A 12,211-nucleotide genomic window follows, 5' to 3' on the forward strand; every position below is an offset into this window, starting at 1 on the left:
GATCCACATATATATATATATATATATATATATATATATATATATATATATATATATATATATATATATATATACACACATACACACACACACACACATATACAGACAGACAGTATAGACTTGCCCATATATAATTACTTTTTTATTTTATTATTTGTATCCCATATATATATATATAAATAACCCCCTGGCCTTAATCAAGCAAAAGTCTGGGTTGAATAGAGGCCAATCTACGTGTCCTGGGATAATGTTGAAGGATGCAATCTGGGTCGGACATCCGGACCGGAGGTTTAATCTTTGAGCTTTTGCACTTGTGTTGCAGCCCGCAGAAGGCCTTTCTCCCCCTCACCCACCCCCGGAATGTGGGCTGTGTTCTATGCCTAGTATTTATGGAGTGCCTGGGTTGTGGGTAGGGTTTTAGGTGTGGATTGGGGTGTGGATGGCCACCCATTAAGCCGGCTTCCGAGTACCGGATAAGCTTGGTGGTGAATCGGCCTTTCTGTTGACTGACAAGGCCCCCGTTTCCAAAGCTTCGATCGTTTCCCCGGTTGTTTTTTTACCTGCTCGTCCGACAATCTCAGTCACTGCACAACTCAATGTTCAATGGGAGGATGGGCCCAGAATCTCGGAAGACTAAACCTCTGGTCCCCGTGGCAGGCCCAGACTGGACCTTGCAAGAGTCCTTCCTGCTTGCCCCTCCCCCTTATTTGCATCCAGGGGGTGCTGCCCCTCCCCCTCCCTCCCCCCCAGACCCAAAAGTCCTGCCATTTCCGATTCCTTCCACTTTCGCCCTTCGCTTCCCTATCACAAAGAAAGTTCACGCCTCCAATAAGCAAATCTGATTTATTTTTTAAAGATAACACCTTTATTATGTATTTATTATAGATAGATAATTTATTTATAATAATAATAATAATAATAACTTGTTATGCAGAGTTGACCCATTCCCCCCATCCAAGTAAACCGGAGCACAGAGTTTTGCAGCTTCAAATGGAAATGAGAGTCCGGATGGAATCCAGATTCAATGAAGTTCTCCGGGCCTCCACGCACTCAGCGGGGTATACATCCCCTCTCGGGGGTGGGTGGGGGTGGGGGGCGTGTGTGCGTGTGCGAGTGTGGGTGGGTGTCTGTGTTCGCTGGACTCTGTCCCAGAGCAGGAGGCAGGGATGCCCCATCCTACGCGGAGAGAAGTCGCCCGTGGATCTTGGCTCCAGTGTCGCTGGGGTGGGGGACGGGCGGTGGGCAAGTGGCAGGGAGAGAGGGGTCGCCCGAGAGGAGGAAGAGGAGGAGGAGGAAGAGGAGGAGGAAGAAGAAGGTGTTGGTGGTGGGCACTTGGTCAGGCTATGTGGAGTCCTGGTTGACCACTTTGCCTCCATTCATGGTGGGCGTCCCCGAACTCTTCCGCGAACGTCCTTGCTTCTCTCCAATCTCATGCATGGAAGGCTCTCTGTACATGCACACTGCAGGCGGGAGAGACACAGAAAGAGGGAGGGGCGTCAAGGCCGGGCACCCACCAGCCATCCCCACTCACCCCAGCGCACAGCCGCCTTGCACCCTGGCTCAGCAGCCCCGCCACCATCCCATCCGGATGAGCGCCAAGTTTCTGTTGCTAAGCCGAATGGGCGACTCGGGAGGAAGGCCGCAAGGTGATGGCCCCTCCCTTAAGGGATAAAAGCCAGCTGAGAAACCGGAGTCCTTTGCAGGAAGCAAAGACGTTTTTTTTTGCACTCGAGCCTGGTGGACGTTTGGAATATATTGGTTGGTGTTCGGAGGCTCTTTGTGTTTGAAGTATTTCTTAGTCAAAGTTACTAAAGCCTTTTAAAAGGAACGGAATTCCTAAAGAATCATTAAAAAGGTTTTGCTGTTGCCTCCATTTCGTGTCGGTTTCCAACAACTTCACAACTGCAGCGGTTCATTTAACAACGGCAGCAAGGAAGGTCATAACACGGGAAAAGCTCCCTTAACTGTCTGACTTAGCAATGGAAATTGGGAGCTCATCCTTGTCCACCTGTCAAACATTCCTACGCCGTGAGAAAGTGGGGTGGGGGAAAGACGGCAGATAAACCGAGAAGCCCCCTCCCCAGTTTCTCTCCCCAAGAGGGGGGACTTAGGCAGCCACAGATTCTGCCCTTGGAAACCCTTGACTGGAGAAAGTGAGTGGGGACTCCCAGCCCAGGAAGGTGTTTTGTTGGGCGACGCTGAATTATGACCCGCCCAAGTCAAGGACCCGCTGGAGGGGGACCCCCGGCCCATCTAGTCCAGCAGCCAGCTCCCCCAACGGCCCACCCTCGGCCCAAGGAAGCCCCTTCATCTCGCAGCAGATGGCCTGCAGAGGAAGCCCCGTACGCCATCAGGGGCCTCGGGGGTTTCCTGGTTCCTTTTTTAAAAACAAACTTTATTAGTCTTTCGTATATTTTAAAAATAAAACAAAAAATAAATGTGACATTGACGGTTTTGTGACATCCATCTCATCCATTTCTACCTTTTGTGCATATTTACAAATAAATACAATTCTGTGCGAATATTTACATTGACTCTATAAGTTGCTTCTCTTTAATTCCTTCATTTTCTATCTGTCTTGATTCGATCCAATTATACCATTTTTTCCCCAAATTCTATCGTATTCAGACTCTTCTTTCTCTCGTATTATTAAAGTCAATTGGTCCATTTCAGCACGTGCCATTATTTTTTGAACAACCAGTCCGTCCGATGGTATACAGTTGTGCTTCCATCATTGAGCATAAACTATTCTAGCAGCCGTGAAGATGTCTAATACAATATATTTTATATTTTTTCCACATTTCTTTTTGAACATCCCTAACAGAAATAATTCTGGTTCCAATTCTACTTGTTCCTTAAGAATTTCTTGCAGCCGTTGTTTAATTTTAAGCCAATATTTCTGAGCTTCTGGACAGGACCACCACATGTGGTAGAAGGTACCCTCTTTCTTTCTACATTTCCAACATGCCGGATTCATGTTGGGATAGATCTTCATCCATCTCGTGAGGGGTCCTCGGGATTTTCATGGGGTCTTCCAACTCTTGGTGACAACCCAACCAAACTGCTAGTCAGCACCATGTCGCAAAGCAGTGAATTCCAGAGCGTGAATTGTACCATTGCCATTAAAAGATATCCATCTTTCATCTCTCTGACAAGATTCCACACCATTGGGGGACCTCGGGGTCTAGTCTTTGGAGAAGAAGCGCTGCAGCTTCTCCTTGTCCACTTGAGGAATATCTCCCAGGCTTTGGTAGACATTCATTCATCTCCTTGCTAGGCTAAAAAGCCCCCCGGAATCGCAAACTTCAGAAAGAAAGGGGCGTCCAACCTTGGCAACTTTTAAGTCCTGTGGACTTCAACTCCCAGGCCTAGAGGGAACATCCTCCAACTTCTTTATCAACTGATTTGGATAATTGATGAATATCCAATTTAGCTGTTTGTCTCTCAGCATTTATACGGAGTTTTATGGTTTAATTTCCTGACACTTTATCGATCTAACGTCCCTGACATACACACACACACACACACACACACACACATATATATGAACACTATACAGAAGCCTGATGATGGCAGATGAGATTCTGCCGAAACGTTGCTACAACTTTAAAAGCACAACTACAATGACGTGGGAAAATACCCGAACAAAGCTGAATACCATATATATGTGTGTGTGTGTGTGTGTGTGTGTGTTTTCTTAAGTTTTCACGGGTATTTATATATATGGTATTCAGCTTTGTTCAGGTATTTTCCCACGTCATTATAGTTGTGCTTTCAAAGTTGTAGCAACGTTTCGGCAGAATCTCATCTGCCATCATCAGGATTCTGTATTGGGTTTGTCTGTCAGTCAGACTTTCACAGCCATTTCAGTTTTAAATTTGGGGCTGGCCTACTGCTGTGACAGAATGGTTTTTTCTTCATCCTGATTGGTTGGGAGTCTTGATCTGTGTTTATGGGTCTTGAAGGTTGCTGTGTTCTGCTTGATTGGTGTTTCTAATATCTTCTGTCTGTTTTGTAGCTTTTTTGTGTCTTGGTTGGCTGGCAACATTGTCTTTCCTGTATTGGAGGCTTTTAGTGTAGCTTGGCTCCGAGTAAATGGACGGCTATCATTTATTAAGAAGCCAGGTTTCATCTGGGTGCCCAGTTGCGGTGTGTCTGAGCTGGAGGTATCAGGGGGGATCTGTTTGTGCCCAGGTGTTTGGCTTGTGGTGTGGAGATTTTTTTGTTTGTGAGTGCAGGCTTCCAAATGATTGACAGTCTGGTGGAATAATCTCTTCTATTCATGCTTTCAGGTCTTTTTTCAATCTCAATGGCGTCTCTGATAATTCTGTAGCTGGGGTTTTCTCTAGTGGCTAGGGTTTTGGTGCCATTGAAGTCGATGCTATGACCTGTGGCTTTCATGTGTTGGACTAGTGAGGAAGTGCATTCCAGCTTTTTTACTGCATTTTTGTGTTCATCCAGGCCAGTACTTATTCTTCTATTGGTCTGTCCAATGTATGTGGCAGGGAACATACATTGAAGTCCCCTGTGCATCATGCCCAGCTCAAACACACCCCAACCAGGCACCCAGATGAAACCTGGCTTCCTAATAAATGATAGCCGTCCATTTACTCGGAGCCAAGATGCACTAAAAGCCTCCAATATAGGAACTCAATGTTGCCAGCCAATCAAGACAAAAAAAGCTTCAAAACAGACAGAAGATATTAGAAACACCAATCAAGCAGAACACAAAAAACTCCAAGACCAATAAACACGGACCAAGACTCCCAACCAATCAGGATGAAGATTTGGGACTTGGCCCTCCCTTTATATATAGGGAGGGCCAAGTCCCAAATGTTGATGCATGCAAGCTCTTCTTCCAGCCCAAATTGAAATGCAAGACAGGATGGTCTGAAGAACAACTGGGAGGGTGTTTTTCTTTTTCCAACTAGACAGACAGATAGATAGATAGATATGGATAGATAGGTAGGTAGGTAGGTAGGTAGGTAGGTAGATAGATAGATAGATAGATAGATAGATAGATAGATAGATAGATAGATAGATAGATAGATAGATGATAGATAGATAGATAGATAGATAGATAGATAGACAGACAGACAGACAGACAGAGATAGATAGATAGATAGATAGATAGATAGATAGATAGATAGATAGATAGATAGATAGATAGATAGATAGATAGATAGATAGATAGATAGATAGATAGATAGATAGACAGACAGATAGATAGATATGGATAGGTAGGTAGGTAGGTAGGTAGGTAGGTAGATAGATAGACAGACAGACAGACAGATAGATATGGATAGATAGGTAGATAGGTAGATAGGTAGGTAGATAGATAGATAGATAGATAGATAGATAGATAGATAGATAGACAGACAGACAGATATGGATGGATGGATGGATGGATGGATAGATGGATAGATAGATAGATAGATAGATAGATAGATAGATAGATAGATAGATAGATAGATAGATAGATAGATAGATATGAGAGAGAGAGAGAGAGAGAGTTATAGAGTTATAGTTAGATACAGCTAGATATAGCTAGATAGTTTTATACATATATAAACACCCTCCCGGTTGTTTTTCCAACCATCCTGTCTTGCATTTCAATTTGGGCCGGGAGAAGAGCTTGCATGCATCAACATTTGGGGCCTGGCCTTCCCTCCCTCCCTCCCTGCCTGTCTGAATGCCCCCCCCCGCCCCCGGTTATTGAATTAACCCGCTCTCTTCGATGCGCCTTGAGCCGTAAATTGCCAGGAGCTTCTTGGGATTATAAAGGGAGGGAGTTTGTCCTTGGCTCAACCTCTGCGACCGACCGATCTGACAGGCTGCAAATCCTCCCCTTCTCCTTGCAGGAGGAACCTGCCAGGCCGGCTGCTCGATTGCGTTGCTCCCTTTTTCTCTCGTCCGCATCTGCTCCGGGACTTGCTCTTCCAAGAAAGAGGAATAACCCACACCTCAAGAATTCAGAAGAGGAGCTGGAAGGGACCCCGGAGGTCTTCTAGTCCAACCCCCTGCTTCAGCAGGAGACCTCACACCACTTCAGGGCAACAATGGCTGTCCAAACTCTTCTTAAAACCTTCCAGTGATGAATTGGATTGTCCTCATTCTTAGGAAATCGTTCCCGGTCGCTTCTCTCCTGGGTCAGTTTTCCTGCCTTCTGGGGCTTTGGAGAAGAGGCTGAGCCCCCTCCTCTTCCTTGGGGCAGCCCCCTCAGATAGTGGAAAACCTGCTATCCTGTCCGTCCGTCCCCCGGGACCTTCTTTTCTCTAGACAGGCCAGACCCAATTCCTGCAGCCCCCCTTTTTTCCGTGCCGTTGTAACTTCAAACGGTCACTAAATGAAACCGTCATAAATCAAGGACTCCCTGTATCGCCTTATCTAGAGGGGGGTGTCCTTCTACCTATGACGGTGTCGGAGCCCCAAGCTTTCCTTGCTAAATGACCTCCCTGGCCGAAATCGTGAAGCGAATCCCGGCCGTTGTTGTTCTTGAGACGGTTGTTCAAGTGAATCCGGCTTCTCCCGTTGACTTCGCCGATCCGTCGGTCGCAAAAGGGGATCTGAGAATTTTTTCTCCCCCTTTATAACCCACCCGACCCTTGGGGGGTTTCCTAGTAGTCTCCCATCCTTGGCCCCACCCAGTGGGAATTCAGCTGGGCCTCCTCCTTGCACTCCCTGGGAAAACGAACAAGCCGCCCGGAACGAACCGCCTTCCATGGGCCTCGGAGTTTGGGGCCCGATTCCTTGACTCGGTTCCTTGCTTTCCCTGGAAGCGAGAGCTGGGGGGCTGGGGGGGGCACCTCTGCAGGACCAGAACCCCGACAACTGGACTCCCGGACAGACACCCGGCAACCAACGGTGCCACAAGGTACCAGGAAGCGCCCCTTTTCTTCTTTGCCATCTTTACTCTTTTGCTCCGCTTCGTGTCAGCTTCCCACATGCACAAGGACCCAGGGAGATTTCTCCGACACCCACACAGCCCCCTTGTGGTGGCCCTCACCCCCTTGCGGGCTCACCCCCTGTCCCCCCCCATCCCCAAAATCAGGTGGGGGGGAAATATATATAGGCCCTCAGCTGTGGAAAGGCCAGAGAGGGACACGGAGAGAGAGAGAGACTTTGTGCGAAGTATTAGCTTGCTCGAGTCAGCGAGCCCAGCTGCGTCTGAACCCGAAAAAGCGACCGGCGTCCCCACCCCCCGCCCTCATACCTTCTATGGGTTTGGGTACAAAATGTGAGGACGGCTTGGTCTTTTTCACTCGGTTGCCTTTCATAATCTGCCCTTCTTTATTGAGTCCCAGGAACCAGGCTCGCCCCGATTCCTGCTGCCGGTACAGTGTGGAGGAGTAGATGACGTAGTAGTTCTCGAAGACGGACTCCTTGAATTTGCACTCAGGTGTGAAGATGTCCTGGGGTGGAGCAGAGGAAGAGAGAGAGAGAGAGAGATAAGCGCGTAGGCCAGTCACCAACACCATCTCGGCACCCGGGAGCGGAATTCGGCCTCCGGGAGGGCAGGAGAAGGTCATCCAACCGAGTCCTGCCAATGTGCCCCCAAGAACCGGGATCTCCTTGCCACGCAACGTCTAGCACCCTCTTCAGGACCGAAGGGCTCCTGGGTGCTCTCCGCGTGGGGCGGTTTTCTTGGCAGACGTTTCACGGCCCAACTAGGGAACGCCATCAGTGCTAGAAGGGCAAAGGAGGTCTTTGGGGCTCTCTGAGTTGGGTGGTTTCCTTGCAGATGTTTGATGACCCAACTGCAAGTGGGGGACATCCTCCGTGCATCTAACCTCATCACTAGCACAGAAGAGGTTACATAGTTGGGGGGTGAAATGTCTGCGTAAAAACAACCCAGCTCAGAGACCACCAAGGAGCCACAGTCCTCTTCCTCTCTTCTCGCCCTGATGTTGTTGCCTAGTTGGGTCGTGAAATGTCTGTGAGGAAACAACCAAGCTCAGAGTGCAGAAAGATCCCTATAGCGTTTTTTTCCTTCTCCTTCTGCTCCTCCTCCGTGCAAATCTCACTCTCTCCTAACACTGATGATATGCTCTAGTTGGGTCATGAAATGTCTGCAAGACAACAGCCAAGCAATTAGAGCACTAAGGACTCCACAATCCTCCTCCTTCCTTCTCCTTCTCTTCCTCTTCCCTTTTCCTTACTCTCCTCCTCCTCCTCCTCCTCCTCCTCTCTGCAAGCCCCACTTCCTTCTGGCACTGATGTTACCCAGTCAGGTCACGAAACGCCTGCAAGAAAACCGCCAAGCTCAGAGGGCGAAAAGGGCTCCTCATTGCAGCCCCGAGCTACGAATATTTTCGTTAATCGACAGAAACGAAAGCGAAGGGCCCATCCCTGAGGCTGGATGGGGCTCAGCCAATCGGCCTTCCCTTCTCTTCTGACCGAGGCTTCCGAGATCGTAATGACGCACACGCTTATTTTCAAAACAACTCTCGCTTTATTTCAACACTGGGAATTATGTGTATTCCCAGCCCTTAATGAGCCCCAAAAAGTCCCTCGAGATAAGCACCCACCTTTCTCTCCTTTGAATTGCTGCCAACAACTAAAGTGACAAATGAGCTATTCAAAAACAACAACTGAAGTACAAAGTCGACACAGAGCTTCAAGGATGAATCCGAACAGAACGAACAACTTTGCTTCCTGCAAAGGTTTCTCTACCTTTGCCTGTCCTCTATCCCTTATGGGAGGGGCAATCACCTCCTATCCTTACTCCCGAGTTGTCCCTTTTGTTTCCGCTGCTCTCACCTTCTAGCAGCTCTGTGCATACGCACACTGGGAACAGGCTCCCCTCGTTCCTCTGCCTTGCTGCTGCCAGACTCCAGAGGCTCCAGAGTCGGCACCCCACTCCCAGATGGTCCTGGCCTATCTCTGCGTCGGACACAGGACCCTCGTTCAAGTCCTCTCCAGACTCCTGGACTGGTCCCCGTTCTTCCCCATTGTCCGATTCCGCTGCCGGCGAACCACAACACCTTCTCCCAGCTGCTGGGAAGGATCCCCGTCTCTCACGAGCCGGCCAGCCCCTGTCTGTGCAGAGAATGCAAACAGGCCACCGTGCGTGTGTCTCTCTCGTGTGTGGGTCTATTGTGTGTGTGTCTACGTGAAGGTTGCCTTTTCTCTGGCAAACCTCTCCGCTTGTCCAGCTAGTCAGTGAGTAATTTGCTGTCACAGATGACAGGCAGGCAGTGGTGTCAGTCTGCCTGTCCGGAGAAGGCCTGCTTGGACTCCTCCCTCTTTGGCCTGTTGCAAAGCCATCAATGCAACACTTCCACTTTGCTTTTGAGCAGGACAGAATCTTTTGGGTGGCCAGCCAGGAGGGGGCCTCTACCGTGCTTTCCACGAAAGTAAGACCCGGTCTTATATTTTTTTGTATTTGCAAAATAAGCACTGGGGCTTATTTTCAGGGAAACACGATTTCAGGGCGATCGACCCACTGTCAGGATTCCAGCAACCGCTCTAATTAAATCATGATTCTCGAGCCAAACTTTAAAAAACTTCCAAGGATTCATTAGAGGTGACATACTGGCCCTGCCCTGTATGAAGCCAACTCTGTCCTATGTCATTTATGAAGGGGTGGGATTCTATCAGTTTGCACCTATTCACTAGAACCGGTTGTTAACATCCTAAGCAGTTGGGAGAACCGGTTGTTAGAAGAAATTACAGGGCTAATCCTGTAAGGAAGGCAGGAAGGAAACATTCTGGTGTTGCTGACAGAAACTGCCTCTCCGTTAACCCTTATTACACTCTTGGCAGGACTAGACTTCCTGTCTCAGGAACATCTCTGGAGTTTTCTTCCCCTCCTTTGCTGGTACTGTGCTTGTGTGAAGGGACCATTCAAAGTTACAATGGCACTGAAAAAAGTGACTTATGACCCTTTTTCACATTTACGACTGTTGCAGCATCCCCACAGTCATGAGACCAGGTGAGGAGGTGCGTGCCTCGATGTGAGTGATACTGATTTGGCCACGCCCAGCCAATAACATGACCACCAAGCCACGTCCACCCAGTCACATGACCACCAAGCCACATCCACCAACTAAGCCACGCCCACAGAACCGGTTGTTAAAAAATTTGAATCCCATCCTTGCATGTATGATCCCCTGTGACCCTGTTTCCCTGGGTGTGTCATAAATCAGATTCTCCAATTAAATATATTTGCAGGCAAAAGCTCCGGTAGTTTAGTTACAATCTTTTAAAGAGAAGAGGTGGAATGTACTTTTGCTTTCAGACTTCTGCCCGGCTCTTCCAGATTTCCCCCGCTTTTTAAAAATGGCAACTACTAAAACAGGCATAGGAATTTTTATGAGTTGACACCCACCCACCCCGGCACACGCACAAAAGCTGTGGGGGGTGGGGAGGGGGACAACGTTGTCCGGCAGCAGCTGAAGCCCACTGGGAGGTGCGCTCTGGGGCTGTGCAGCCCACGCAGCGCAGGTGAGTTGATTCCCTGCCTAAGCAGCAGGTGGCGGCAGAGGCGTGGGAAAGGAGGCGCGCAATCCGGATGTGTGCCCCGTGGGCCGTGGGAAAGCCAAGACACCGTGAGTCGCGGGAGGCTGGTCTTCGTGTCTCTCGGCTTGCCCGCGGCCTTCACAGAATGTCAAGATTGCCTGCCTTTCCTGCCCGTCCCTCGCAGGGCCTCTGCCTCCATCTGCTGCCACTCGCCTGGTCCAGCCCATCAACTCTCGGTTTCCCTGTGGCCCGTGCAGTGCACCTGGATCGTGTGCCTCTCCCCCCGCCCCCCGGCCTCTCCCTCCACCTGCTGCTTGGACAGGGACTCAACTCACCTGTGCTGCGCACGCTGTGGCCGCTGCCAAGCACCATCACCGCCTCTGGTACTGGGCCCCACCACCACCACCCGCTCTCAGGGGTGATGACAATCTCCCTTAGGGCTTATTTTTGGGGTGAGGCTTATATTAGGCGCATGCTTAAAAAATCAGGCTAGGACCAACATGACAGCAAAATGCTGGAGATGCAATTACACCCAGGGAACATATATTCCCGTGTGGTGGACCTGCCCTCAAGCACAGAGGTATTGGCTCAAAATTATAGCTTGGCTAGAGGAGAAACAGAAAATCAAATTCAAAGCAGGAATTTTTTTTGCTAGGCATGTTAGAACCCCAATTTAAATAAAAAACATCAATACGTAATACCTCATATCATAACTGCTGCTAGAATTTCCTTCACCCAAAACTGGAAACAGGCTACGACCCCCCCCGCCTCCGTCCCAGAAACCGCAATAATTAATAAGATATTTGAATGCACCGAAATGGACAGATTGACGATGTCATTGAAAAATAAGGAAGAATATTAGAAGATATGGGACGTTTGGTACAAACGGCTAAGGAAAAGACGCAAAGGCGTCAAATGATAATGTATGAGAAATTATAAAATAATATCGTTCATGTGTAAATATATCAGTATATGTACAAAAATGCTTAGAATAAGAAAGAATCCAACATAGCTCTGGATAACACAATTACAAACGTTATTTACCAATCTGAACACTGTTACAGCATTGTTGCAAAATGTGGAAAATTGTTTTTAATGGTTGAAACATTGAATAAATACATTTATTTTTTTCAAAAATCAAGCTAGGGCTTATTTTTGGGGAAACATGGTATTCCCGTAAAGGTCAGTCCTCAACTTATAACCGTTTGCTTAGCAACCAAAGTTTCAAAAATGTTATTTGTGAGCACTTTTCACCCTTGCAACCACTGCACCATCCTCACATCACCAAAATTCAGACACTGGGCGACCGGCTCGCATTTACGACAGTCGGGGTGTCCCTGCCATCCCGCGATCCCCTTTTGTAAGATCCACTTAGCAACCGTGTCACTAATTTAAAAGCAGCCGTGATTCACTTAACGACACTGGCAAGAAAGGTCGTGCGGTGGGATCCAACGTGCTTAACAACGTTTCTCGTTCTGCAAAGAAAATTGGGGGTTCGCTTGCGAGGTTGTAAGGCGAGGACTCCCTCGTATCCCTTTTTTTTGAGGAGGGGGGTCAGTCTGCATTCGTCCGTCGTAATGCCCCGGCCAGAGGCTGCAGATTGGGCCAAATTGCAAAAGAACCCATGATTCAGTGACTTAAATTCAGCGATGAGTGATGAAATCCCCGGCTTAGCTGCTGTTCAGGAGGCAGAAGGTGAGACCAAGGACGAGAGAAGAGGAAAGGAAATGGAAGACGCGAGAAGGAAGGA

General features: G+C 48.5%; 1 protein-coding gene across 3 annotated transcripts in view; it reads right to left on the minus strand.

Annotated features, from left to right (window-relative positions):
- Positions 1-842: 842 nt before the first annotated feature.
- Positions 843-12,211, minus strand: part of FGF12 (fibroblast growth factor 12) — a 176,512-nt gene continuing 165,143 nt past the window's right edge. For all 3 annotated transcript variants that reach the window (XM_026722965.2, XM_087933750.1, XM_087933749.1), the window contains exons 4-5: positions 7,214-7,412; positions 843-1,460 (exon numbers count right to left, since the gene is read on the minus strand). In XM_026722965.2, coding sequence (XP_026578750.1) covers positions 1,342-1,460; positions 7,214-7,412 — 318 coding nt within the window. In that variant the 3' untranslated portion in view covers positions 843-1,341. The remainder of the gene's footprint in view (positions 1,461-7,213; positions 7,413-12,211) is intronic.

This window comes from Pseudonaja textilis, chromosome 4 (assembly GCF_049901715.1).
Source record: "Pseudonaja textilis isolate UNSWEBS1 chromosome 4, rPseTex1.2, whole genome shotgun sequence".
NCBI classification, from domain to species: Eukaryota; Metazoa; Chordata; class Lepidosauria; order Squamata; family Elapidae; genus Pseudonaja; species Pseudonaja textilis.